The 27,813-nt window shown below is 58.3% G+C and overlaps 1 protein-coding gene across 1 annotated transcript in view; it reads left to right on the top strand.

Annotated features, from left to right (window-relative positions):
• WNT11 (Wnt family member 11) overlaps positions 1–17,521 on the top strand; it is a 21,553-nt gene extending 4,032 nt beyond the window's left edge. The window contains 6 exon segments of the mRNA XM_040630864.1: positions 70–252; positions 7,693–7,928; positions 9,504–9,521; positions 9,524–9,765; positions 12,547–12,839; positions 16,710–17,521. Coding sequence (XP_040486798.1) covers positions 170–252; positions 7,693–7,928; positions 9,504–9,521; positions 9,524–9,765; positions 12,547–12,839; positions 16,710–16,884 — 1,047 coding nt within the window. The 5' untranslated portion in view covers positions 70–169 and the 3' untranslated portion in view covers positions 16,885–17,521.
• The last annotated feature ends 10,292 nt before the right edge of the window (positions 17,522–27,813 follow it).

Genomic DNA, 27,813 nt, shown 5'->3' with positions numbered 1-27,813 from the left:
CCCCCCCCCCCCGCGGCCCCCGTCCTGCGCGCCGCCTTAACCCGCCGCCTCCGCTCTCCCCGACTGCAGGCGGCGTGCGCGCAGGACGAGCGGCGGTGGCCGAGCGCGCGGCGGGACTTCGGTGCAGCTCCTCGAGGGTGCGACCCCCGAGCGCGCGTGCCGCGCGACCATGAGGGCGCGGCCGCGGGTCTGCGAGGCGCTCCTCTTCGCCCTGGCTCTCCAGACCGGCGTGTGCTACGGCATCAAATGGCTGTAAGTAGGGACCTCGCGTCTACGCAGTCGGGCTGTGGGACAAGCAGCTGGGGGCAGCCTCTAACATGAAGGGGGCCCCCTGGGGATCGGGTGAGCGTGCCCCGGACCGGGGAGCAGCAGTTGGCTTGGGGGTCGTGGGCAAGTCACCGTTCTTAAGCCTCCTTTTCCTACTCTGTAAAATATTGTCCCGGAGGGTTGTGAGGCCGGAGCGAGACAGGGCGTGGAAAGCGACAGAATTGCCCGCCCGGTCGTGTGCGGCTGAGCGTTGCGCAAGACCTCCACAGGGGCAGATGGAAAAAGACAGTGTGGTCAAGGGGCCCCATCAAGAGGGTCTGTGCCCCTGCACGCGGGCCTGCTCAGTATCAGGTTTCCTTGTCAGTCTCCTGACCCTCGCGGAACATCCTCAAACAGTCCTGACCCCTCCACCTGGGTGACCTTGGGGGAAGTGTCACTCAACCTCTGGGAGCCTCAGTGTCCTCTGTCAAAGGAGGGAAGGAGTCTCTCGCTCACTCAGACCAGATGAGAAGCGGCTCGTGAAAGAACTTGGTAAACTGTCAGATGCTATGCACATGTGAAGGGTATTCCTTTAGATAGAAATTATTAATGGACCGGTAGGTGGGAGAGGGAGGCTCTCTTGCATCCAGCAGAAGGGAGTGCCTGCGCTGTGCAGGGCTGTGGGCGCGCAGGGGGGTTGGGGGAGAGGAGTAAAACCCAGCCCCTTCCTGGAGGAGCTGCCCTCTGGGCTGGAAGAGATAAGCCCAGGCCGTAAATAACTCCAAGTGCCCTAGGAGTGACCAGGGTAGTGTTGTGGGGGCCCAGAGGAGGGGAGACCACCTGGTGGGGGGCACATACTTGGGACCTTGGGGTGATCTGTGAGCGGCGGTGTCCCTAAGTGGGGCCTGAGGAGTCTCTGGGACTTCGGTGGGTGGGGGCAGTGGGGAGGAGGGCACTTCAGGTGGAGGGACTCCCTGAGTGGTGGGGACATCCAGGACAGGACGAGTCTGGAGTTGGGGGGTGGGGAGGGAGCCATGCAGATAAGACAGGCAGGGACAGATTATGGGGACTGGGGAGGGGCTATGAGGAAGGTTCTTGGATTAGCTGTAAGACAGGGTGATTGTGGCTGGGCCGCCAGCAAACAGTACTGAGGTCACTGGTCCTGCCCCTTCTGGGGCTGAGTTATCGATTAATTGGTGATTCAGGAGAGGGACCCCATCTTTCTTGCATTTCTTGTTTGCAAGGAGAAGCATGGGCCCAGCGGCTCTCTTCGGCTGCTTCTGATTAGTTTTGTGAGACATGAGCCACCTTCTACTGCCGGTGCCTGGCACTGTGCCAGCTGGTGGGAACCCTGATCAGAGCGTCCAAGCCCTCCTCACCCACCACACCATTTTACAGATAAGGTAACTGAGGTCCCAAGCGGGGAGTGATTTGCCAAAGAGCCCTAGGAGCACCAGAGGCCAAGAACGGTGGGAATGCCAAGGCTCTGACAAGTGTGTGGCTTGCATGAGCCCCCATGTGGCATGTGGCCGGGGAGGGTCTAAACCCAACATCCATGCCGTGCCCACTGCATAGCCTGGGCTGCTGCAAAAATGGGTACAACTCAGGGTCTGGCTTACAGGAGCGCTCCTTAGGGAAGATGGACGGGTCAAAATGCAAAGTGGACTTTGGGCTGTGTCCTAGGAGAGGAAGTGTGGGAGCCCAGGGGAGGAGCCGTTAGTCCCATCTAAGGGAGGTGACTTTGGGCTGGGCTTCAAAGGGTCGGTAGGATTTCGATGGGCAAGGATGGAATGCAAAGCAGGGATCTCAGCAGGAGGAACAGCAGGGACAAAAGCAGAGAGGCGGGCGAGCGCACAGTGGGGAAACAGAGAAACCAGGAGTTACAGGAGCCCGCTCCTAAATCCCCAGACTCTTTTCCAAGAGCTTTAGTCACTTAATTTTGATAATACTCTCATGAGGTAGGTGATATTGTTATCACTAGCGTTTCACAAATGAGGAAACTAAAGAACAGAGAGTTTCAGTTACTGGTCCAAGGTCACACAGCTCGGTAATGGTGGCTGTGGGATCAGAACCCAGGCAGATGGGCTCCAACCAGCCAAGCCCCTTGATTGTTGTTAAAATTCTTGCTAGAGCCGGAGATATAGGGGGAGACAGGTGTGGAGTTTAAGCATAACAACTGTGTGTGTGTGTGTGTGTGTGTGTGTGTCCTTGTTACATGCCAAGCACTGCTCTGAGCACTTTAAAAAAAAAAAAAGATTTTATTTATTTATTTGAGAGAGAGAGAGCACAAATGGAGGGGGGAGGGGAAGAGGGAGAAGAACTCTCCTCCACTGAGCAGGGAGCCCGATGCCGGGCTCTGTCCCAGAACCCTGGGATCGTGACCTGAGCCGAAGGGAGACGTTTAACCAGCTGAGCCCCGCAGTTGCCCCCGTTCTGAGCACTTTATGTAGATTGTTTCATTTGAATTTCCCAACCACCACGGGGGGAGGGGGGTGGGTTCTGCTGTCACCCTGGTTGAACAGAACAGGAAGCGGAGGCACAAGGGGCCTCTAACTCACAGGGTGGCACAGCTCCCAGGCAGCAGAGGCAGGATGTAGAGTTGGGGGGTCTGAGTTAGGGGTTTTGCTCCGTGGCTTCAGGGTCAAAGGGAGCCACGGGACAGTTGGAACTAGGGCAATGTACAGTGGGGCTGGAGGCTGGGGGCTCACCCAGGAGACTCAGCTATCCTGGGGTTGTCCCTGGGGGTCCTGCTGCCCTGGGCTTCGGAAGGGAACTGAAGGTGAAAGGAGCATCTGACACCGAAACTGAAACCAGATGTGGCTCGGTGGCCCAGAACGCCCACTTGTTGGAACCTGGGCCTCAGCCTGAGCTTTGCCACTTTTAGCCACAAGCCACGCCTCAGGCAAATCAATAGCTTCTGCCTCTCTGAGTCGCAGTTTCTTCATCTCTAAAATGGGAGTGAATGAGCTCTAGCCTGGGATCTGGGAAGCCTGGGTTCTGGCTTGGCTCTGCCTGATTGGCTGTGTACGTGTCTGGGCAAGCCGTGACCTTCTCTGGGCCTCTGTGTCCCCACTTGCACAATGCGATGGGGACACTGAGGCCCAGCAAGGGCCCATGACTTGTCCAAGGTCTCCTGTTAGGCAAGCAATGGAGCTGGAGCTGAAGCCCAGTCTCGGCCCCCAAGCCACTCCCCCGAGAACCCTCGACTCTGAGATGAAAGAGACCTTGGCCACCACCGTGGCATCCTTGGCACAGGCCTTGCTTGTGAACTCTGTTGCCTTCTGTCCTTTCTTCCACCCTCTCCCCCGTGTCCCCATCCCCTGATAAACCAAAATGTTTTCAATTAGGGGTCTGCAGCAGCGAGGTAAGCCAGAGGAGATGTCCAGACGGGAACTCCCCCGCCTCCCGCCCTAATCCTTGATTACCTCCCCGAGGGGGGACTTAGTTAGAAACGGTCATTACCACTAATTACCAGATGACCGCATTGCCCTCCTTGGGAGTGGAATCCGCTGCCTCCTGTCTCCAGATCTCCCGGCCTGCAGGCTGCGGCTGGCTGCTCCGTCTGCCCCACTCTCTCCAGCAGCTCCTCGCCCCCCAAGGCTCTCCAGAATGCTTCCTATCTGTCCTCTGCCCTGCTTGGCGGTCGGAGCCTCATCTGGGGGAGTCCTCACTGGGGTTTCCCTCCTAGCACCTCTTCTCACCGCCGGCTGGGGAGGTGGAGGCTGGAAGATTTCAGAGCGGGACAGACCGATACCCAGAGTGGCCCAGGTCCCCAGGCACCAGAAGCACAGAGCACCCCCTGCTTCGGAGCCAAAGCACATGGCACTCAGGAATTGCCAGCGCTGAGCTCCCCTGGGAAAAGCCTGGGCCTTCATTATCCACTCCTGGGCTGGAACGGGAGCCCAGGGCAAGGACTCAGAAGGCAGCCTCGCTGCTTGAGTGCCCACCGCGTGCCTGGTGCTGTGTCAGGGATTTTCTTGAGTATCTCCTATCACCCTTCCCATTGTGGAACAGAGAACTGGTGTGGAGGGGAAGGAAGAAAGTTGGGCAGGAATGAAGGGCCCAGAGGGCTCAGGACAGGCAGAGTATCGGCAGCCCCCAGCCCAGCAGAGAGGGGATCCAGGAAGGAGAGGCCGGGTCTACGGGACGATGCCGTCGGGAGGAGACTGGGCATCTGGGCCCCCGAGCGCCTCTGTGTCGTCCTCTGTACAAAGGGGGTAGTCATCTCCCAGGCTGACCCCTCTGTGAGCATGGGGTGGGGGTAAAGCGAGGGGCTCTGCCAGCTGGGGAGTGCCGTGCCTGCGTGGGGTAGTGCATCCATGAGTGTGGGTAGTGTGAGCTGGGTGCGGGGGTGGGGGGGCTGTACCGACCAGGAAACAGGCCAGGGGGATGGCATCTGCCTCTGTGTGGTCACACCTCACCCAGTCTAGGCTGCAGGAATCCAGACCAGAGGTTCCCTGAGGGGTCCTCGGCCTGGACAGGCCTCCGGGGCTCAGAGGGCCAGGGAGGACTGGATGGCTCAGTGTAGGTCAAGAAACCATGTGGAAGGGGCGCCTGGGTGGCACAGCGGTTTTGGGCGCCTGCCTTCGGCTCAGGGCGTGATCCCGGCGTTATGGGATCGAGCCCCACATCAGGCTCCTCCGCTGGGAGCCTGCTTCTTCCTCTCCCACTCCCCCTACTTGTGTTCCCTCTCTTGCTGGCTGTCTCTATCTCTGTCGAATAAATGAATAAAATCTTTAAAAAAAAAAAAAGAAAGAAAGAAAGAAACCATGTGGAAGGTTTGCATCCAAATACACCAGACATTTCCCTGCTCGTGGTTTGGAGGGTAGGGCCGGGCGGGAGTAGCAGTGAGGAGAGGCGGCCCGAGATAGCCACGATCGATCTCAGGCTGGGTCGTGCCAGCCCGACTGCAGACATCAGGCTGGGCCCACTTGTCCTGGCTCTGCCTTCTCTGCTTTGGAGTCGTGGGTTGGGTGGGGCACATGGCGGAGAGTGAGAGGCAGGGGGAAACTGACTTATTAGGACTTAATGCAGCACCTAGTGTCCCTCTTAGCCCCTCCAGGAACTCTAGGAGTTCCTGTTTTGTAGGTGATGCTCAGAGAGGTGAAGCAATTTGCCCAAGATGAACGGCACATAGAGGTCAGAGCTGGAGCTAGAACCCAGGTCTTCTGATTCTGTCCGGTCCAGGATTCACCCAGCAAGAAGCAGAAGCAATCCCATGTATGAATGGTACAGATGTTTTATATGCATTATCTTATTGAAGTCTTGCCCTCGCCTTTTGAAGAGGAAATTATCATTTCTTTTTTAAAGATTTTATTTATTTATGTGACAGAGAGACAGCCAGCGAGAGAGGGAACACAGCAGGGGAGAGGGAGAGGAAGAAGCAGGCTCTCAGCGGAGGAGCCCGATGCGGGACTCGACCCCGGAACGCCGGGATCATGCCCTGAGCCGAAGGCAGACGCTTAACGACTGCGCTACCCAGGCGCCCGGAAATTATCATTTTCTTATAACAGATGAGGGCCATGAGGCCCGGAGAGGTTGGGGAACTTACCCATGTCACACGGCTGTGCCCGAAGTCTGAGCTCTTCCCTGGGCCGGCCCACGAGCGGGAACATCTGAGTCGTTGCCTTATAGGTGTGAATGGGTCTGTGTAGCCATCAGATTCAAGGCTCCTTGAGGAAAGGATCTGTGTCGCGTTCATTCCCAAATGAGTTCAGGAAGAGTTGGTGCTTAGTAAATATTTCTTCCGCAAGTCGGTCGAGTTCATGTATTCATTTAGGTACAGGAGCAAGGGGAAAGGTATTCCTGGGCAAAGCCGTGGTGGTAGGGCGGTCCCCGTCAGAGGAGCCCGGAGTCTGGTATGGCCACATGTCTAACGAAGTGCTGGAGAGGGCTTTGAGGCAGCCCTTGGCCTTGACCAAGTGGGCACAGGTAGGAAAAGACCACCGGGGCAGTGACTGTGGTAGCTTCCCTCCCTGGGCAGCCCTGGGCGGTGCACGTGAGGCCCACCGAGTTAGTCCCCCAGGTAATGCTGAGAGGTTGCTGGCCAGGGAGAGGCCAAGTGACTTGCTCAAGGTCACAAGGGAGAATGGCAGACCCAGGAGTCTACCCCAGCCCGTGCTGTTCTTTAGCATGGTGCTGCCTCCCTCGGATCTCAGGTGGGGCGTTGTGGGATCTTGGCCTCACTAGGTCTCAGCTCTGACCCTGGGTGAGGACTGTGGGTTCGCAGAAGCGGGCAGCGCTGTGGCTGGGCCGGTCCGCGCCACCCCCACCCCCCAAGGCTTCCTCAAGTCTCTGCTGGCTTGCTGAGGGCCAGCTGGCTCTGAGGCAGGGGATGAATCTAGGCAGAACCCTTTAAAGCTGTTGGGGGTCCCTCTAAGCCTGCTTAGAGGAGGGGCTGCTCTTTGCCGAAGGACCTGGGAGAAACTTGCATCCAGGATGTACCCCTGGTCCTGGAGCCTTGCAATCCCAGTGCCTAGAGCAGGAATCTGGGAAGCTCCTCGGTCCTATAACATCACCAGGGCTCGTAGAGACCCCCAGGCCAGCAGTTCCCAAACTATGGATGAGGTTTCTCAGACAAAGGGCTTTGTGCTCAGCCGCCTCCTGAGTTAGACAAAACCAAGCCTGTTGCTTTGCTGTGGGACTTCTCAGGGCCTTTAAAATGTAAATGTGCATCAATTGCTCTCCAAGGGGGGGAACGGAGTATATCATGTTCCCCAAATGTGCTTATGCATGGATCCCTTTTCAGAGTGTCTCACTGGAACCCATTCTGGGAAATACAGTTTACAGGTACAGACGCTGAAGCCCAGAAAAGGACAGTGATTTATCTAAGGGCATACAGCAAGTTCATGGCTAAGTCTAATTTATCACAACATTGAGCGGCTCCTTAATCCTTTAATAAATTCCTTGCACGTGTGTGGGATTTTACAGCCCAGTAAATGAATTTCATAATTAAACGAACGGATATATGGTAAGCTCCTAACTCGTACTGTATATCTAGTAAGTGCTCAGTTAGTGGTATGGATTATGATGTGACTGTAAACACCTAGCATGTAGCGCGGTGTCCAGCACATACAGAGGCTGGGGGTTGACTGAACGTTGAATAAGGAGTCGTAATTCACAGCGATGTGAGAACTAAACAAGGAGGGGGGCCTGGGTGTTTTGTGAGCTGTTAAACTGTTCATTGTTAGGATAATGACAGTAGGTCCTATATTATGAATGAGGGCCTGGCCCAGAGAGGGACAGTGATGTGCCCAAGGTCACGGGGAGCGGAGGGGGAGCCTTGCTCTGCCGGGGCAGGGTCCTTGGGTCTTAGTTTCCCAGCTCCTGCCAGCAAAGGCACCCCCAGCCCATCGAGGGAAGGCTGGGACCAGTAGGGCAGGTGCAACGGGGCCCCTCACGCTCTGTCTTTCCTTCCATTGGGTGCTGCCCTTCGGCGGCGTGCAGGGCGCTGTCCAAGACCCCGGCGGCCCTCGCGCTGAACCAGACGCAGCACTGCAAGCAGCTGGAGGGGCTGGTGTCGGCGCAGGTGCAGCTCTGCCGCAGCAACCTGGAGCTCATGCACACCATCGTGCACGCCGCCCGCGAGGTCATGAAGGCCTGCCGCAGGGCCTTTGCGGACATGCGCTGGAACTGTTCCTCCATCGAGCTTGCCCCCAACTACCTGCTTGACCTGGAGAGAGGTAGGGAGCCGGCGGGGGCTGCCGGGGCCTGCGGAATGCGTGCAGGTGGGGATGGATGCGTTCAGGCCTACACGGACGTGTGTTTGGAGAGGTGGGTGGACTCACGGGCGGACGGATGGATGTGGATGGCTCGGCGATGGCTGGATGAGTGACTCCCTGGGCGGTGGAGGGATGCACAGAGAAGAATGCAGGTGTGGATGGACGGATGGATGGCTGAACTCATCGTAGATATGGGAATCCAGGCATGACTCGATGAACGAACGAATACATAGAGAGGGACTATGCCAGTGTCAGCGTAGCACACGTGCACGTGTACCCCAATGCAGGAAGAAAGGGTGGATGCGGCCGGGAGGCTCTGGGGAGGGGAGGAGGTAACACGAGGACAGGAGAGCCCACCTTCGCGCAGACAGGTGGGCACGGGTCATTCTAGACCGAGGTGACAGCAGGTGCTGTGAGGTGCACAACTGGGGGGGGTAGGGGCTCCACCTTCTGAAACAGGTGGCTTCCGGGGTCTTTGATGGGCAGCAGTGCCCCATGGATCTAACCTCACCCCTGCACGGTAACAACTATGGTTTGTGCAGCACTTGACAAAGCTTCCTCCCTTCCCAAATTATCTGAACTCTAGAGCAAGCCTGTGAGGTAGGGATTAGCATTCCCATTCCACAGTTAAGCAGACTGAGGCTTGAGAAGGGGCGGGGACTCGCGTGGACCTAAGGCGAGGACACTCTACAGCAGAGGCATGTTGGGCCCGGATTGGTTTCCCCGGGCTGCTGTGACAAAGTCCCACAAACAGGGGCTTCATGCAACAAAGCTCTGTCGCCCAGTTCTGGAGGCTGGCAGTCTGAAATCAAGGAGCCAGCAGCGCGGGGCTCCCTCCGATGGCCCCAGGGAGGATTCTTGCTTGCCTCTTCTTAACTTTCAGCGGCTGCCAACAGCCTCGGTATTCCTTTGCTTGTAGATATATTGCTTCAATCCCTGCTTCTGTCACATGGGGTTCCCCGGCCACGTATCTGTACCCACGATTCCCCCTTTCTGTAAGGACACCAGTCATTGGGGTCAGGCCCACCCTGATCCAGGATGACCTCATCTTAGTTCCATCACACCTGCCAAGACCCTCTTTCTAAATAAGGTCATGTGCATAGGTACCAGGGGTCAGAACTTGACCCTATCTTTTTGGGGGACACGTTTTAACCTGCAGCTGGCTCTTTGCACACTCATCTGCCCCTCGGGTCCCGAGTTCTGTGAGGAGTAACCCCCCACACTCAGTGCAGGGAAGCAGGGGAAGATCTGGAATCGTGAGTGTGTGCGAGCAGGGGCGCCTGTGGGTGTGCGGGCTTTGCGGGCCTCTGGAGGCGGGGGCGAGCTTGCGAGTGAGTGTCCAAGTCAGCTAAGGTACGCGTGGCAGAATGGGCAAGTGACAGATTAACGTCCCTAGTGCTGTCCTCCACCTGATCGTAGCCCCTGTCCCCTGCCGGCCCCACGGAGGCAGGCAGGGGCTCAGGAGGAGGCCCTCAGGCCTGGGTGAGGTCCTGTCCCCTGGTCACCCGCCCGGGCTGACCCAGCACCTCCCCGCAGGGACCCGGGAGTCAGCCTTCGTGCCGCCATCAGCCACGCCATCGCCCGGGCCTGCACCTCCGGCGACCTGCCCGGCTGCTCCTGCGGCCCTGTCCCAGGTGAGCCACCCGGGCCCGGGAACCGCTGGGGAGGATGTGCGGACAACCTCAGCTACGGGCTCCTCATGGGGGCCAAGTTTTCCGATGCTCCTATGAAGGTGAAAAAAACAGGATCCCAAGCCAATAAACTGATGCGTCTACACAACAGTGAAGTGGGGAGACAGGTAACCACCCACCCCACCCACCCCAGATGGTTGTGCTTGTGCCAGTAGGCCAGGAAAGGGCCACCAGTATGCCCTGATGGAGGGGGTGGCGGGGGGGACGGGCCCTGATCCCCCCACACCGATGTGCTCCCGGGCTCCCCCCGCTCTTCCCTTTCCAGCTGCTTGCGGCTTGCCAGGCTCCTCCTCCTCTAGGGGGGTCCACCAGGATTGGAATTGAGAATGTTGGGCGGAGCAGAAGGAACACTGAGCTAGGAGTCAGGAGCTCCAAGTCCCCGCCTTGGCTCTGGCACTAAACTGGCTGTGTGACATTGAGCAAGTCACTTCCTCTCTGGCCTCAGTTGTTTCCATCTATAAAATGGACTGGCTGGGTGCTCTCTAGTCCCCATTGGCCGTGTTCCTCTGGCTTCTCCCGTGGGGCCTCAGGCGAGGCTGGGTGTGGGAGGAGGTGTGGGGAGGGCTGTGGGGCAAGAGTCTTAGCCTACAGGGTGCTCTCCTTGGCCCTAACAAGGACGCCCGCCCAGCTCCAGAGTGCGGTTGGCCCTCAACGTCTGTTACTCCCAGCGTCTCATGAATGCCTCACCTCATTCCACAGAAGGTTGGGGTGAATGAATAAGTAAATGAACGGACCTTTTCATTTTTAGAAAATTAAAAAAAACCTTTTTTGCCAATCTGAGCACCAGGCCCTATGGTGATGCCTGATGAGTTTTCTGTCCTGAAGTCCGCAAATCCCCTGTGAGGAGGGGCTGCTACCCCCCTTACACACAGGGAGTGGTGGGGCCTGAGGGGTGGTGTGTTGGGTGCAGATGGCATCTCTTGGTTTCCTGCAGCCCCAGCAGGCCCACTGTACAGAGGCAGCAAGGGAGACAGAAAGAGCTTAGGTGGCTTGGCCAAGGACTCAGGGTGCGATGGAGCCCAGGTCTGTTGGACTCCAAGTCCAGAGGTTTCCACGTCCTGACCTTTCTCTCTCACTGTTCTCTCATGGAAGAATTCTAGGATGTCCACGCCATGTTTGGACAGTTGGGAAAACTGAGGCCAAGAGACACCAGGGGCCTGTAGAAGGGCCTGGCCAGGGACCCAGGACTCCTGCCTCTCAACCCTGCTGGCCTGCCCCCATCCTTGGGAAGCCGGCCCCCAGTTCACGAACCCAGCCTCACTCCTACCCACGGCCAGGCCTGAGCCTCATGCTGCCGGGAGCACAGCCATCCCCCCACCATGCAGTCCACACAGGCTCCTTAGACTCATTGGAGCTGTCCCTGGGGGGCTGGCCTCCCTGGGGCCATCTGCAAAAGGACCCAGTTCCCCCCCCCCTTGGTCCCCCTGGGCCACAGGGCTCGTGAGGGTTAAACGAAACAGCAGATCCAGCGTTTTTCGCACAGGCCCATGGCGGGCATCCGGAAGCTCTGGGCCCCTTCCCACCCATCTGAGCTGAGGAGCTAAATGTAGTTGACTGTCCTTGATGATTCAGAAGTACCTTGATGCCCTTGGGAGGTTGAAGGTGCCCTGCGGGCAGCTTCACCTCATTCCTGTGCTCTTCACAGCTTTGCTGAGCCAACTCCAGACTCTAGAGCCAGTGGACTCCCTCATCCCCACTTCCTGGCCCCGGTGAAGGAGAGGGGCCCTGGGACCTTACCAGCCCCTGCACTAACTCACCGAATGATTTTGGGCAAGTCTCTGCCCTCTCTGTGCCTCAGTTTCCCCATCTTTCTAATGCAGGGGTAGGCCCAGGGGACCCATAAGCCTTGCAGCTCCGCAGAGGGCAGGCGGAGGGCTGGCCTGGGCCGAGGGATCCGAGTCCTGGGTGCAAAGAAGCAAGGGTTAATTCGCAAAACTGAACCGCCTACAGAAGCCATCTATCTAACGCGTGCCCCTCCGGTACACCTGGGGAAACTGAGGCCCGAGGAAGCTGATGGGACGGAGTCATTTTGGAAACTGGGGCTAGAGTCTCCCCAAGCCCCAGAGCCCGAGCCTCCCCACTCCACCACAGTCATTAGACTGAGTTTTCAAACTGGTATTGATTTGACTTTTAGAGTTCACAAAGCAACCCTTTCATACGCGTCCTGCCATTGAATCCCTGCGGCCATTCTGCAAGGGTGGCAGCGAGGTGCCTGCCCCGCACAGAGTAGGACAGAGTCGCTGGCCGGTGGAGGGGCTTGCTGGGGCTCACGAGGCTGTGGAGGGGAAGGGCCAGCCAGGCCAGGGAATGCGCCCCCATGCACTTACCTCCTGCCTCTTTTCCCCCCACCCTCTCTCCCTCCTCATTCCTCCCCTTCCTTCCTTCTCTTTTTTCCCTTTTTCCCAACCAGCATTTAGTGAGCCCCAGTTTGGTGTAAGAGAAAAGTATGGAGCAATGAAAAGCCATGGCTTTTGGAATTGCCCGCAGAGCTGAGTTCAGATCCCGGCTCCAGGATTTTCTAGCTGTGCGACCTTGAGCTTGAGACTTGGCCTCTCAGAGCCTTTGTTTTCTCTTTTGAAAATGGGGAAAGTAATGATACCTCCCGAGAAGGACTGTTATGACGATTAAGCCCTATTATGTATTTGGGCACTTGGCATCTGTTACCCCAGCAAAGGCCACTCCCTTGCTGTCCCTGCCAGCCACCCCCGGCTGGAGAAGGAGCTGAGATCCTCCAATGCTCCCCAGCTTTAGAGCCAAAAGCTCCCTCACTTGAGGCCCAGAGGAGGTGATGACTCCTTGAGAGCACCCGGCATGTGGGAGGGCAGGTCCCCGGGCAGGCCAGGGAGGGGGCTGCGGCCGCCCAGCCCGACGCCCTCCCCTGTCTGCAGGCTCTGCGCGCCTCTCTGGAGGTGAAGTGTAAGTGCCACGGCGTGTCCGGCTCCTGCTCCATCCGCACCTGCTGGAAGGGGCTGCAGGAGCTCCGGGACGTGGCTGCCGACCTCAAGACCCGCTACCTGTCGGCCACCAAGGTGGTGCACCGACCCATGGGCACCCGCAAGCACCTGGTGCCCAAGGACCTGGATATCAGGCCTGTGAAGGACTCGGAGCTTGTCTATCTGCAGAGCTCCCCTGACTTCTGCATGAAGAACGAGAAGGTGGGCTCCCATGGGACGCAAGACAGGTAAGGGCCTGCCGCCGGGCACATGGTCTCGCCTCAGCTGGCGTCTGGAGGATGGAGTCCCTGCCCAGTTGAGGGAGGTGGCCCCAGGAGTGCCAAGCAGAAGTGCCAGGGCCCAGGGGCTGCCAGCAGAGCTCCTGGGAGTGGCCGTTGCATACCTCGCCCAGGCAGGGGCCCCCGGGGAGCGGAGGCTGGTGGGAGCCCCCTCCTTCCCCCCGGGTGGGGGAGACAGGGAGACACAGTGACCACACTGGGAGGCTGGCTGGGAAAGCAGCTGCCCCGCACAACACGGGTCCTCAGTCAGTGTTTGTCAAATGAGTGAGTGAAGGGTGAGTGTCATGTAACCTGCTGGTGGGACAAATGAGGACGTGAGGCGCAGGAGACAGCAGCCAGCTCACAGCCATGCAGGAAGTCTGCTCAGAGCCAGAGACGGAACCCGGGCGGCTGCTTTTCACAAGGGCAGCAGGAGCGGGAGGGCTGGCTCATGGACAGTGTTCCCATGTCCCCAGCTCACGGGCCCCAGCTCTCTCTCCCCTTGGTCCCCACTTCAAGAGCCGGGGTTGGGGTCCCTACAGCTGGCCCCTTCACGACTGCCAAAGCCGGCTCAGGACAGGAGAAAGAAAGGGAACCAGGGTGACTGCGGACCTACTGTGTGCCAGGCGGGGCTGGTGAAGATTCAGGGCAGCAGTGTTTCCCAGAGACTGTTCTAGGAGAACTTAGTCCCGAGACGTTACATAGAAACAGCTCTGCAATCAAATGTGATTGGGAAATTCTCTTTGGCGATTTGCAAAGCACGAGAACATTTTAAAGGCTCGGAGGAATCCCATAGTAAAGGATCTGCCTAAGCCAACGTTTCCCAGAGGTGTTTGGCTGTGGAACTCTTTTATTAAGGAGCCCCTAATAGCATTCCACAAAACTAGTGTTCTGCAGGGTTAAAAGAATATTGAACCAGAGCGAGGGTGTCTGAGAACGGGTCTGGCACATAGTTGGTACCCCGCCAGCATTTGCTTCCTCTTCAGCCCACGTTCCTGTCTCCCAGAGAGGGGGGCTGGTGTGGGGGGCTCCCTCGTCACAGGCCGGGGCAGCAGACTCAGTGAGGAGGCCCTGGCTCCCATCTGGAGGCCAGATTGAGGGGGGTCGGGTGGAGTGAAGATGGAACCAGGTCGGGCCAGGGAGACAGGAAGGAGTGAGAGTCTGGTCTGAGGCAGCCAGGGTGGGTGTGATGAGGATGGGGTGGGGGCAGAAGGATTCTAGAACCCAGAGAGGCTGGGGAAAGGCCAGAGCACACAGAGGGCCTCCCCGGATCCATGCGGGGATGTGTGCGCGTGCGCGTGCGCGGGAAGGATCGTTCCCACCCCGGCGCTGCAGTTTCCTAGCTGTGGCGTCTTGAGCAAATCCCTGCACTTGCGAGGCTCAGCCTCGTCTGTGCAACGCAGAGGGTACCGCGCCTCCGAGGGGTGGCCAGCAAGTGCCCGTTACCCTTCCTGGGCAGATCCTCTGTGCTAGGCAGCGTCAGTCCCATGGGAAGGCTCATTAATGGTGCTCTCCCCTCCCCCCACCCCCGGCTGCCAGGCCTCTGCTTTCCCAGGAGCCCCCACTCTGCTTGCCCCCGAACCACAGACGAGGAGGCCCCATCCCTCAGCACCGGCTGCCTCCCTTGCTTTCTCTGAATGCCTCCCCCCACTTGCCACCAGGTTTCTTGCCATGCTTGGCTCTCAGCCATTCCTCTGAAGATGGGCTTTTGCAGACATCTGTGTGGGTCAGCTTTTTCTGCAGTCACAAACAGCTCCAAAATCTCAGTAGCTTACAACCAGAGACACTTTCCCATCTATTTATGACACGAGGCTCTGGCGGGCATAAGGAAGGGGGAGAAACGAGGTTAGATTATGACAGAGGAAAGCCCAAGGTGAGGGGAGTCCTGAGGTGCCCTGACCCAGCCTGGACATCAAGGAAGGCTTCCTGGAGGAGGGGGAAACATGAGCTTTACTAGGTGAGGGGAGTTGGGAGTACAAGGGGTTGGAGGTAAATGAGTTTCGTTAACTGTAAGAAGCGTGTGCACGGGTGGCAGCTCTCTAGAGGCTGGCCCCCTAGCTGGGGACAGCGCCCTGCAGCCCTCCTCACATCCAGCTTGGTGAACTGAGGCCTCAGCAGCAGTCAGCATTCCAAACCCAACCCTCTTGTCATGCTTCTTTCAGTGGCCCCTGCACTGATGAAACCTGCCCTGGGCCCCGGGATCTTTCTCCAAGCCCCACTCTCCTCAGCCCTAACCCCCACTCTCCGTCCCCCTCAGCGCCACTGCAGACCTTGTCTGGTTCTGGGGTTGGAGGCCAGGTTTCAAACACTGCATGTCAGGGATCTAGAAATAAAAACGAAAAACTCTTCCCTCTTCCTACCACCCTTCCCTGGAGGAGTTGTCCGGAGACCTCCAGGATAAGGCTGAGGGGCATGAACGGTGTTGAGTGACTAAGCAAAGTCACCTCTGTTAAGTGGCTTGCCTTGAGTCACATGCCGAGGAAGTGGCAGCGCTGGGGTTTGAACCCAGGTCTGTCTGACTCTAGGACACGTGTTCTTCCTGCTGTTCCTTTCTGCCTGCAACTGCTGGCAGCCCCTACCTGCAGGCCACTTTCGCCTCCCGACTCTCCTTCCCTGCACCCCCTCCTTCCCACCCCATGGCCTCCTCCCAGCCCAGGTCTCGGCCTCTTTCTCTGGCCTCCCTACTTCCAGCACTACCCCTTCCATCTGTTCTCACCCCTTAGATTAGGTCCAGTTCTTTGCCTTTGCCCAGGCTGTTTGTTTTCTTTGCCCCCAACACCCTTTCCCTCCTCTCCATCTTAGATTTCTGCTTGTCTTTCGTGACATGGTCTAGATGACCCTCCTCCAGGAAGTCTTCCCGAACTCTCACAGACCCCATGCTTACACTGTGACTCTGGGCAGGCTCCCTTTCCATTCTGTGGCTTAGTTTCCCCATCAGGAAGTATGAGGGCTGAACTTAGTCATCTCTAGAACTTGCCCATCTTGGACATTCTGGGATTCTCGGGACAACATGGCTGTGGGGACCCAGCTGCCTCCCATAACAACATCCCTGCTAGCCTGAGCCCGGCTAGAGGAACTGCCAACCTGCAGCTGGATATTTGGGGTCCAAGGGACCTTCAGTGTCTTCTCCCCCAGGAGTGTGATTCGGAAAGAAATGCAACCCCTGGAAGCTTCTGGGTTCTCTGCCCTTAGGGTGTGCTAGACTTGGTTTCAGGAGCCCTGCGCTTAAGCCCTGCTTGCCCACAGACTCCTGTGAGACCTTGAACAGGCCTCTGCCGTTTGCCGAGCCCATTGCCATCTGTACAATGGGCATAATAATTCCACTGACCCAAGGACCCCGCCTGCCTCCTAGAAGATAAAATACTGGAGGGAAACGCCTGGCACACAGGGGCAAATGGTTGACAGAGGCTCGCTCTCAACGAACAGTGTGCCACATACTCACTTTGCCTCGCATCTAGTGCTGTTTTGTCTGTTCCAGAATTATCCTGGGATTCTCAATGTAAAAACGATCTTTACATTTGTTACAATATAATTCAAGATCGGATATGAAGACAGGGTCATTAGAGTGGTTTGAGGCTCCTTCCACTATTTAGAAGTAGAAAGAATAGAAAAAAAGACACCTCCAAGAAAACAAAACCATGCCTTCATTTGGACGCATGCCTAGTAGAAATCCAGGGGAAAGGGAGAAGTACCCTCAGGGAAAGGGATTATTTCCAGTTCCCCAAAGACCAAGACACCTTCTAGAGATGCTGAGCGGGCAGCCCCGGGGGCAGCGGGAGGCTGCGGGACCCCGATGGGCGCGCGCGCTCCCTGACCGCCCCTTGCCACCCCACCCCCCAGGCAGTGCAACAAGACGTCCCACGGCAGTGACAGCTGTGACCTCATGTGCTGCGGCCGTGGCTACAACCCCTACACGGACCGCGTGGTCGAGCGCTGCCACTGCAAGTATCACTGGTGCTGCTACGTCACGTGCCGCCGCTGCGAGCGCACGGTGGAGCGCTACGTCTGCAAGTGACGGACGCCCGGACGCCCGCGCCGGGGACCCTCGGAGCCCCGACCCCCCACCAGGGCCCGGACACACCCCGCCCATGATGGTCGCTTGGGGATCCCAGATGCCGGCCGTGCGAGGTGGCTTGTGCTTTGCCTCCACGTGGAAAGCGCCGGGGACAGAAGGCCTGGCCACCCTGGAAGGAGGACCAGGACATCAAAGGAAACCGACAAGATTAAAAATAACCTGGCAGCCGGAGCCCGGGAGTGCCCACTCGCGCCTTCCAGGCCGCTCTAAGAAGCCAAGGGGCATGGGGTTGGCAGGGCTGCTACGGACTTGACCTTTCACAGCCAGACACCAACCTCCCGGGAAGGGGGGAGGGGTCTGCCTGCCCCCATCAGAATGTTCTGCAGGCCCAACCCTTGAGACCCGAACGGCTGCCCCCAGGGTCTGAGCCTGCTGGGCCCACCACATGGAACCACTAGCTTGGGTTGTAAATTTTTGTTGTTGTTGTTTTGTTTTGTTTTGTTTTGTTTCTTCCTTTGGGATGTGGGAGCTACAGAAATATTTATAAAACATAGCTTTTTCTTTGGGGTGGCTTGCCTCAATTCCTCTTTATATATTTTATATATATATATATAAATAAATATATATAATGATCTCTATTTTAAACAAGCTTGTTAAACAGCTGTATGAAATAAATGGTGAGAGAACCCCAGCCCGCCCCTGCAGTCTGTGGCCTCCTCAAGTGAACTCAGTAGTTCCCTGGGGCTGGGCCGGGTGAACTCTCGGGTTTCCAGGCGAGGCGAGGCGGCTCCCGATTGATGTCCCTAGCCCCCCGGCTCCGGCCCTGATCTCCCCGTAAGATCTCTTGGTCAAGGGCGAGGACAGACGTCTTGAAACATAAACCCAGCTGGCAGATTCTTTGTTCCTCAGGGACACACACAGAGGCGGGTGCACATAGCCTGGCCGTGTCGTCAGACCTGCTAAGCTAGCTTCCAGAGCAAACCTACTCCGGGGAGCTGGGGACACAGACCGCAGGAAGGTAGTGGCAGACTCAGCCTCCTGCCAGCCTGTGTGACTGTGGGGGAGGCTTCCCCCACCCTGGGCCTCGGTTTCCCCATTTGGAAAGGGGGGTGGCAGAGATTAAGGTTGGTGGTTGGGAAGGCCCCGCCCCCACCTCTGCCTGGGCCAGGCTAGCTGCCCTGGGTGTGGTGAGAAGCGCTCAGATCCCTGTTCTGTGTCAAAGGTGGAGCCATCAGGATTTGCTGTCTTTATGGCTGTGGGGTGTGGGGCAAGGAGGGTCAAGAAGGTCACAGGCGTTTGGCTGGGATACCTTGAAGCCCTGAGATGGGGATGGAGGGAGGGCTGGCGCTCAGACTTGGCCACGTGGGGATTGTGAGGTCGATTCGGTCCGAGCAGCACTGGTGGGGGGAGCCTGAGATGCACATTTAGGCATCATCACCAAGGGGGCGGGTGGGTAGAAAAGCGAAGAGGACGGAGGCCTGGGCCTGGGGCATCTTCGCTTCGGAGGTCAGGGAGAGGGAGGGGGAAAGAGGCAAAGGCGCTGAGAAGTAGCAGCCAGGGAGATGGGGGGGGGCTTAGTGTGGCCAGCGCAGCCCTCTCTGAGCTTCGGCTTCCTCTCCTGGCACGTGGGTGGCACCGATGGGGAGGTGGCACTCGGTAGGTCCCCCCAAATAGAAGCAGTTAGTAATCACATGTGCTCTGGCCGTGGGGTGACCCCATAAGTCCAAGGATGTAAGAGAAGGGCGTAACCTGAAGTTCCGTGTGTCGGGGAGGAGACGCGAACGCAGGGGCGGCCTCTCTGTGGCCCGGAGCTAGCTAAGGCACCCCCTGGAGGGGCTGGGGCCGAGCGGGGCCTCAGAGCCCGGGCAGGATTTGGAGAAATGAAGCAGGCACCTGGGGGTGGGACGTCATGGACATCCTCCCACCCCCACCAGAGGCTGGACCGATCACTGAGGGGAAGACAGAGGGCTGTGTGGCCACCCTCCAAGTCCCTGCCTGGGAGCTCGCCGCCGGGTGGCCAGAGTCACAGAATCACAGGCTGGAAGGAACCTCAAGATAAGTCTTCTGGTCTCTCAATCTGTTTTGCAGATGAGGAAATTCCGAGATGGGAAGGGCCTTTCCTGTGGTTACAGAACTGATAAGGCTGCTGGTGGGGTTGCGGGCCATCCCAGGGGCTGGCGCGAGCGTCTCTGCAGAAAACTCGGTCTGCACTGAACAAGCCCCTGGAGTGTGCTGTCTTCCGGGCCCAGGGCTTCCCCTGCTCCCCACGGCCCGCAAAACCAATCCCCAGTTCCCTGGCATACAAGGCCTCTCCCCCAGGTCATTGGTCGCTCTTCCAGGCACATTTCCTGCAACTACCCAAGCATCCCCTCAGCTCCAGCCACAAGCAGACCATGCCCACACTCAGGGATGCAGAAACCTGACTGCTGGGCCTGCCTCTGGCTGGCTGCTGTGTGTCACAGGCCTGGACTGGAAATTTCCCTGCTGGAGTCCTGTTCATCCGTCATGGCCATCTCTACCCAGCCTTCCCATCTCTACCCAGTTCATCCGTCATGGCTGGGAGGGAGCTCTCCCTCCTCAGGCTCCCTGCAACCCTCTGAACCATTAAAGCAGCCATCACACTCATGCTCACTGTGGCCAGCCACTGCCCAATCTTCCTTCCTCCCAGCTGACTGGTCCTCTCCTCCAGGAAGCCTTCCCTGACCACCCTCAGCCTGGGCCTCCTCTGGGTTCCCACGGCCATTGTGCTCCTCTGGGACATTGCATTGAGCCAAGTCGTAGTACAGGTCTGTGTTGTGTCTGCGTCTGCCTCCCCCACCCATCGGGGGCCTCCTCCTGAGCTGGGACCAGCCCAGTGCACCTGTGGGGCCCTGGGATCTGGGAGTGGCACACTTGGGGCTGAGCTCATGCCTCAGAAATGTTGGATTTGGGGATGTTCTTTGGACCTTAACCAGGACAAGCAAATGAAGAAATTGGACCAAGGAGCCAGAGTGATTCTCAGAAAGGGTGATCACAAACCTACCGTTTATTGTGCTCTTGCTGCATGCTGGTCCAAAGACACCGTCCTGAGTCACGTTCACAGCAAGCCCCGCGTGGGCACGGTTAGCTCCACCTGGCAGGAGAGGAAGGCGGGACTCTGCAGGGGAGGTTGCTCTCCCCAGATCTCACGGTAGGTCCACTGTGGTGTGGTGCTGGGGGCCCAGGTGTGTCTGCCACCAGACCCTACCCTCTTCTCACGAGTCCTCACTCCGGTTGGACACAGGAAGAGAGCTTAGAAGGCAGAAGACTCTTCCCAGCTCAAGACTGAAGACCCGGCTGGGCCCCCGACTCCGTGGGCCTTATGCATCTGCCACTGGCCAGTGCCCAGGCCAGCAATGAAGCCCTGCACCCCTCTGGCTGGTCAGGGGCTGGGCCATCAAGAGGGGGTGGGGGCCGGTGTCTGCGAGGTTCCTCCCCGGCCAGGTCAGGGCTCAGAGCATGCAGCTAGGCTGAGCTGCCCCCCAGGTGAGACAGGGGTGCCCCCCCCCCGTGTGAATCCCAGAACCTCAGAGCTCTAGGGTCTCAGGATCTCATTGTGCGCAGAGATTTTGAGCCATGAAATCTTGGTACCTGGGACTTTTAGAGTAGAAATCTTCAAACCATTGCCTTGGAAGCACGGTAGAAGCCCCTGAATCAATAGCCAAGCCTGAAAATTTAAAAGGCCCAGGGATGGACCCGTGGGTGTCAGAATGCTGGCCGCCAGCAGGCTCTCCACGCTCCACCTCCCTCCTGCCCAAGAGGAGTGCAGGCCCAGCCTGGGCTCCGTAAGCCCGGAAGGCCTGCGAAAGAGGGCGACTCCCCAAGGAGGATAGGACCAGCTGCTCCGAGGAGGCTTCTGAACCAAGTGTGGGAGGCCGGCTGGAGACATGGGAGAGATGGGGCCTGAGGAGGGAGACAAGAAGGTGGCAGAGAGGAAACAGGAACTCCTGAAAAGAGGGAGAGATTAGGTTGGTGGGAAAAGAGAGAATGGACAGATAAGGGCCCCTGGGGAGGCCAGGTCAGGCCCGAGAAACAATCAAGGGGGGCCCGGGCGCAGCCCTGAGCAGGCTGATGGTCTGTTGTTCCTCAGGCCATGGTGACCAGCTGCCAGGTCCAGGTTACACAGAGCAGGCCCCCAGCAGGATGCAGGCCCCAGCCCGGGACCCCGGACCAAGGGAGGCTGGATGGGGTAGGGGGAGATTGGGGCCAGGAGGCAGGAATCCCGGCATGTTTTCCACTTTCTTGCTGTGTGATTCCAGGCAGCCACTGGCCCCCTCTGGGCCTCTGCAACAGTCGTCTCATTTAATTCTCATAATTTGGAAAAGTAGTATCTCTATGTTATTGATGAGGAAACTGAGGCCCAGGGACAGAAGCAAGTGGCCCAAGGTTATAGAGCCATAAGGGACAGAGCGGGGATTCAAGCCCCAGACTCCCTGGCTGCAGGTCTGTGATGGGTGTCCGAGGGACGGAGGTGGCCTCTGGCTGGGAATGGGTATCGCCCGTGAACCCGAGTGGCCGGACAGGGCGTCGCACGGGAGGAAGAGGAGACCGAGCAGTTCTTGATAGCTGTCACAGGGACTGGGGAAGGCAGTCCAGGTGCAAGTGTCAGGTGCTCCCAGCCATGGCCATCAGGCCGGAGCTCAGCTGACACTTTCCTGCGCCGTCCTCCCCGGCTGAGGAGCTCGCCATCATCAGCCGGTGTCTGGATTCCCATGCTACACTTGTGGGCGGCGGGCTGCGTGAGGGGATGAAGCGCACGTGTCCCCCCTGAACGGGCCTGCACCTCCTAGTTAGTGCAGCAGGGCTGACTATAGTCAGAACACAGCCAGGGCCTCTCTGGGGGCTTAGGGGATCTTGGGGGGGGGGACCCACCTCTCTCAAAGTGTCGGGAATAGGGAGTAGAAAACCTGGAAGACTTCACGGAGGAAGTGCCATTTGTACTGAGTCTGGAAGGCTGAGGAGGATTTCAAGAGAGGGAAGAAGAGGCAAAGGGGAGGGGTCTGCAGGAGCAAAGGCATGGGGCCCGGTTTGCTGGGAGGAGGCCAAGAAGCGGGGTGTGGCTGGCGCTCAGGGGCCTGTGGGCACCAGTCCGCCTCGGGCCCTGGGCTGGTTCATTAGATTCAAGGTGTCCGAGACCACCCTCATCAGGGTGCTAGCCACAGGCTGGTCCAGCCACCACCCGCCCGCCAGGTCCCCCGCCCACCCGCAGAGATGGCTGGCCTCAGGCAGAGCGATTTAACTGCAGCCCGTTTAACGGGTCCCTTTGCTCCCATAGACCAAATCAATATCCGCTCGGCTCCCCAGGCCTACGGCTGCTCAAGACATTCTCCTTATCGGCCCTCGGTCCCCGTGGCCTCACCTGCCAGGCCAGAGGGAGAGGGGTGCTGGAGGGCTGGGGTAGGGGTGGGGGGGCCGAGGTGGCAGAGCACACGACCACCCCAGACACCCCATCCAGGCTGGCCTCGGGGCTGGCAGGTGAAGACAGAGTTTCGAGAGGCCCGGGCCCCAGAGCTCCCGGACAGCGGCACAGCTGTAGTTCAAACCTGAGTGTTTATGTCTCCACCATCTTTGCAGCCGTAAAAGTGCACCTGCGTGCTGGGCTGTGGAGCGGGAGGGGGGGGGGTGTCTGGGAGGGGCCGGCACAGCAGCCCGGCGGGTGCCTGCCCTTGAAGGCACCTGCTAACTCAAGATCCTGCTTCAGCTTGTCGTAGATTCTGGACCACCACCCAAAACATTCCACGGCCCTGGCAGCCCAGGACTCCAGGCCGCTGAGTCCAGCATGTCTAGAATCCAAACAATCTCAACTCTGCCTTCGTTTTCCTGCCCCTGCCACGGGAGTGTCACGGTGATTTTTCCAGGGTTTATATCGGCCTTCTTCTCCCCCAAGAGCTGTCCTGACTTCCCGTCACGTCTGACCCAAGGAAGGGTAGAGCTGGTAGGCAGGAAGCCTGCTTGCTGCAGACCCTGGCTCTGGATGCTTCCAGATAACCATCATCAGCTGGTGAGCCAAGGCCAACTTCTGGGGACTGGCCGCTTGTCCCATGCTGTCCCTGCAGGCGTGCGATGGGGCTTACCTGCAGTGCTCCAAGGAGAGCCCCTAACAGCCGTCCTGCCCCTCAGGTAGTCAATTTGGGGGGCCATTCTCCTCCGGACAGTTGCTGCCCTTCCCTCCGGCTGTCCCTGAGAGCTCCTCTCCCCGCAAACAGAGACCCCAGTCGTCACCAGGGATGGGTCCCTGTCTGTGCCAAAGCCCAGGCTGGGTCCAAAATCCATTTCTGAAGCAACAGAAAACGGACATCACCACCTCCAGCACATACACAGCCTCCCTCCCACCCCACACGTGTCCGCAGCCGCACAGAGAGACCCCCCCCACCCTCTCTGTATCTGTCTCCAGAACACATCTGAGACCGACCAGCTATGCCCCGTGTAGCAGGAGGGGACACAGCCAGTTAGAGTCACACAGCCAGGGTTTCGTCCAAGCCACGGCTCCTACAAACCGGGTGACCCCGGACGAGTCTCAGCTCCCAAGATGCCATTGGCTCAGGTAAAATGGGGGCAAACACAGGCTCATCCTGACCTGAGGACAGAGCAGGGAGCACCTCACTGGGCTGGACCAGAGCTTGGCCACGGGACCAGGTAAAGCAGTCGTTCCTTCCCCGGAGCTTCCCCGAATTGGGGCCCCATGCCTGTCTCTGGGCTGCATGCTGGGGACACAGGAAGGCCAGCCCCGGTTCCCGGAAAACACACCTGCGGGGGGCAAAGGGAGGACTCTGCCCCAGGAGGGGCCAGGAGCTCTGCTGTGGTTAGGAGCACGACTTTGCTCTCTGCCAGGCCTTCCTGACTCCTGGCTCTGCCCTCACTGACTGTGGCACCTGCCAGAAGCTTCTTCCTTTTCGAGCCTCCATTTGTTCATCTGTAAAGTATCATGAATAACCACGCCCACCTCTTTGGATTATTGTGAGGTTGAAACTAGATCCTGCACAGTAAACATGTGCACATCAGATGGCAAGGGTTATCTATTGGTAGCCATTGTTATTAAATCAGAATTCGGTCACTCCGTCAGTCAACAAACCTCCCCAGAGCATCGTCCTGAGCCATGCTCTGCCAGGCACTGGGGGAATCAGAGCCGAGACCAATATCACTCCAGCCCTCAGAGTCTCCAGACATGGGGGGAGCGAAGTGAGCTGGGAGCCTGGGGCCGGGGGGTGGGGAGGGAGTCAGGACATCCCTACAGCTGGACCTGGAAGGACTGGAGAAGTGCCCAGGTGGACTGGAGCGCCCCCCGCCCCCCGGCAGAGCAGACAACGTGGCACAGGCTAACACAGGCTAATAGACAGGGAGAGCAAGGTTTCTTCCTTCAGGAGACACGCTCTCAGGGCCTTGGGGTTGTTGGAAAAGCCTGGCTCTGGGGTGGGGGAGCAGGGTTCCACAGGAGGCCATGAGGAGAGCTGTGCCGCAGTGAAGCCCAGCTCTGCCCTCACACTCTGCTCCTTTGACAGCTGGGCTGGAGTCGGGGAGAGAGGTTTGCTCAGCTCCTTGATGAGGCCCTGAAACCCCGTGGCCTCCAGAACACACGGGCACCCCCTCACTCTCTCCCCAGGAGGCTGTGGGCTTCTGGGAAGGCCTTTCCCCACAACAAGTCCCTAGACCCAGCCCCACACAGTGCCCCCAGGGGTCCCTCAGGCTATACTGGGGTTCCTGGGGACACCATCTTGTTCCCCGCTGTCTCCTCAGAACCCAGCGCAAACCTGGCCCAAAGACGGAGCAGAAGTCCAAGGCCTGATGGGGTGAGGACCCCCACTGGAGGGGCAGGCGGCCCCAAGGCCTGAGGCTGGGGTTCGGGTCCAGGCTGTCGGTGGGCATCACCCACCTGGCACACAGAGAAATTTGTGCCTTTTGGAGGATGCTGCCCACCTGGCGACTGACGGGTAGGTGCTCGGAGGGGCAGCCAGATTCCCATCCGCCTCCAGGTTAATGCCAGTTTACAGACGAGGAGAGGCCATTCCTTCTGCTCTGACTCCCAGGGCCTCTGACAACAGCAGGCCCCGTGGTGACGTCCCTTCGTTCACGCTCACGTTTCCTGAACACCTGCTGTATGCTGAGGCTGCCCCCCAGCGTGCGTGCGGATGGGGGTGTCCCCCCGAGCCTCCAAGGACCGGGACCCATGGAGAGCTTGAGGCACAAGTATCCGAGCTCAGCCCCACGACCTGGCTTCCGGGGGGCACCTGGCAGCTTGGGGCTGGACGACTCTCCCCTGGAGAAGCTCCCAAAGGGGGCGCCGCGGGAAGGCAGACTGTTCTAGAATCAGATTCGTAGACTCTCACATGCGCTTCTTATGCGCTGGGCCCGGCAGCGCCCACACGTCCTGACCGCCGAACCTTCCACGCAGCCCCGAGAGTCTGGCACACCATTATTACTATACAAACAACTCGTTGGAGGGGACTCTAGAGCCAGGCCAAGGCTCAGCCCCACCATTGCATTCCTGGGTGACTGTGGCATCTTCTATGCCTCAGTTTCTTCATCTGTAAAATGGGGGCAATCATAGTCCCCCCACCCCCTTCAGGATGTTGAGAGACATGGTGAGGTCAAGGGCTCGGGACAGTCTGTGGCAGAGTCGAGGCCTTGTAAATATTTGCCGTCAAGTTCATGCTGCTGGGATTTAACAGCTTGGCTCTTCTGCCGAGACTCCACGCTCAGAGCTGGAGCTAACAGGCCATGTCCAGGGGCTCCCTGCTCCTGGCCTCCTGCTCAGCCCCTGCCGCAATGCTGGGCAGGTGCTCTTTCTTATTTTGGGGGGGAGGGAGAATATGAGTGGCATTTGGAGGTGCTTTCACATAAGCCTGGCCCTCCCCTGCAACTTGCCAACCTGGTAAATAGAATTCTTCCAAGGCCTTCCATCTTTGGTAAAGGACGTCCCTCTGCGCTGTTCCTGGGCCCGCCCACCTCCCTGCTCAGAAGGGGTTGTCCTGTTTTGCAGGTGCCCTACCCAGTTGCTCACAGAGGGCCGACTCTGGCAGGTGCCATGGGGAGGTTCAGAGAGGCTGTCATCACCAAGAAGCCAGAATGGGCCTTGGAGGTCATCAGCCTCTTCAGCCCTCCTGCCCCACTCCCACTCCACAGAGGAGGAAACTGAGGCCCAGAATGGCAGGGCTGCCCCGGGTCTCACTGTGTCAGAAGCAGATTCTCTGCGGGCGGCGCTCTGTCCTTTGAGGGCCTGGCTGGTCCAAGCAGGGCCTTCTTTGATCAATCTCCACATACCCACCCGCCTCACCCCTCAGAGCCTTCCCCCTCCCCCTCCACGGCCCCAACAGCCAGAGTGGCCACACCACAGGGGGTCCTGGGTCCCGCCAGGCCGCCAGGCCGGGAAAGGGGAAGCCCAAATATTTAGTCTGTGCGGAAGGGAGCAGGGCTCAGATCCTGGCTCTCGGTAGCCCTTCCCCAGGCCCCACGCCAGGAGCCACATCACAGAGGGGCGTGAGCCCCATCCACCCCCCACCTTGCATGTCCTAGGGCTCTCATCACCAATTTTTTTTTTGCACAAATTTATTATGGTGCCTAGAATGCCGTTCACTATTGCTCCGGGTTAAGGCGTCGTATTTTCTTGCTAAGTCTCCCGTCCCCAGAGAAGTAGCAGCAATAGTGCCTTCCACGTGCACGGGCTGTGCAGCTCGCACAGAGCCCTCCCACCCCCCAGCACCCGCAGCAGCTCTGGGAGGCAGGAACAGTTGTCGCCGTTTTACACAGGATGCCTGGGCTCTGAGGGGTGTGAGTGGACCGGGGTGACAGAGAGCCCTGGGGGGCTAGGCTCAGGTCCCGGTCTCACAGCACTCCCTGGGCCTTCCCGGAGGCCGGAGCCGATGCTGTAGAGCTGGGGGTCCCAGCAGCTGAGCCTCCGTAGGAGGCCTACCCCCAGGTCAGGGCAGGGACCAGTCGTGCCCCAGGGGCCTCCCCTTTTCCCCTGGCCTCAAGCGTGGCTGCAGCCTGACACCCAGATCTGGGTTCCTGCGGGTCCTCCGAGACCTCAGACTTCCCTCTCATCACACCCCAGTCCTGAGCCCCTCTGGGTTCCTGTCCCCTGGGATGGAAAGCCCAGCCCTTCCCTACTTCAGTGTTAGAAATGCACGAGTGCCATCAGGGAAGTTCAAATCCAAACCACACTGAGATACCACCTTACGCCAGTTAGAATGGCAAAAATGGACAAGGCAGGAAACAACAATTGTTGGAGAGGATGTGGAGAAAGGGGATCCCTCTTACACTGTTGGTGGGAATGCAAGTTGGTACAGCCACTTTGGAAAACACTGTGGAGGTCCCTCAAAAAGTTAAAAATTGAGTTACCCTATGATCCAGCCATTGCACTACTGGGTATTTACCCCAAAGATACAGACGTAGTGAAGAGAAGGGCCATATGCACCCCAATGTTCATAGCAGCATTGTCCACAATAGCTAAATCATGGAAGGAGCCGAGATGCCCTTCAACAGATGACTGGATTAAGAAGTTGTGGTCCATATACACAATGGAATATTACTCAGCTATCAGAAAGAACGAGTTCTCAACATTTGCAGCGACATGGACAGCACTGGAGGAGATAATGCTAAGTGAAATAAGTCAAGCAGAGAAAGACAATGATCATATGATTTCTCTCATCTATGGAACATAAGAACTAGGAAGATCGGTAGGGGAAGAAAGGGATAAAGAAAGGGGGGTAAACAGAAGGGGGAATGAAACATGAGAGACTGTGGACTCTGGGAAACAAACTGAGGGCTTCAGAGGGGAGGAGGGTGGGGGAATGGGATAGACCGGTGATGGGTAGTAAGGAGGGCACGTATTGCATGGAGCACTGGGTGTTATACGCAACTAATGAATCATGGAACATTACATCAAAAAACTAGGGATGTACTGTATGGTGACTA

This window comes from Ursus maritimus, unplaced genomic scaffold (assembly GCF_017311325.1).
Source record: "Ursus maritimus isolate PB19 unplaced genomic scaffold, ASM1731132v1 scaffold_16, whole genome shotgun sequence".
NCBI lineage: Eukaryota > Metazoa > Chordata > Mammalia > Carnivora > Ursidae > Ursus > Ursus maritimus.
The sequence above is the reverse complement of the archived record's forward strand: the minus strand, read 5'-3'. Positions and strand labels throughout refer to the sequence as shown.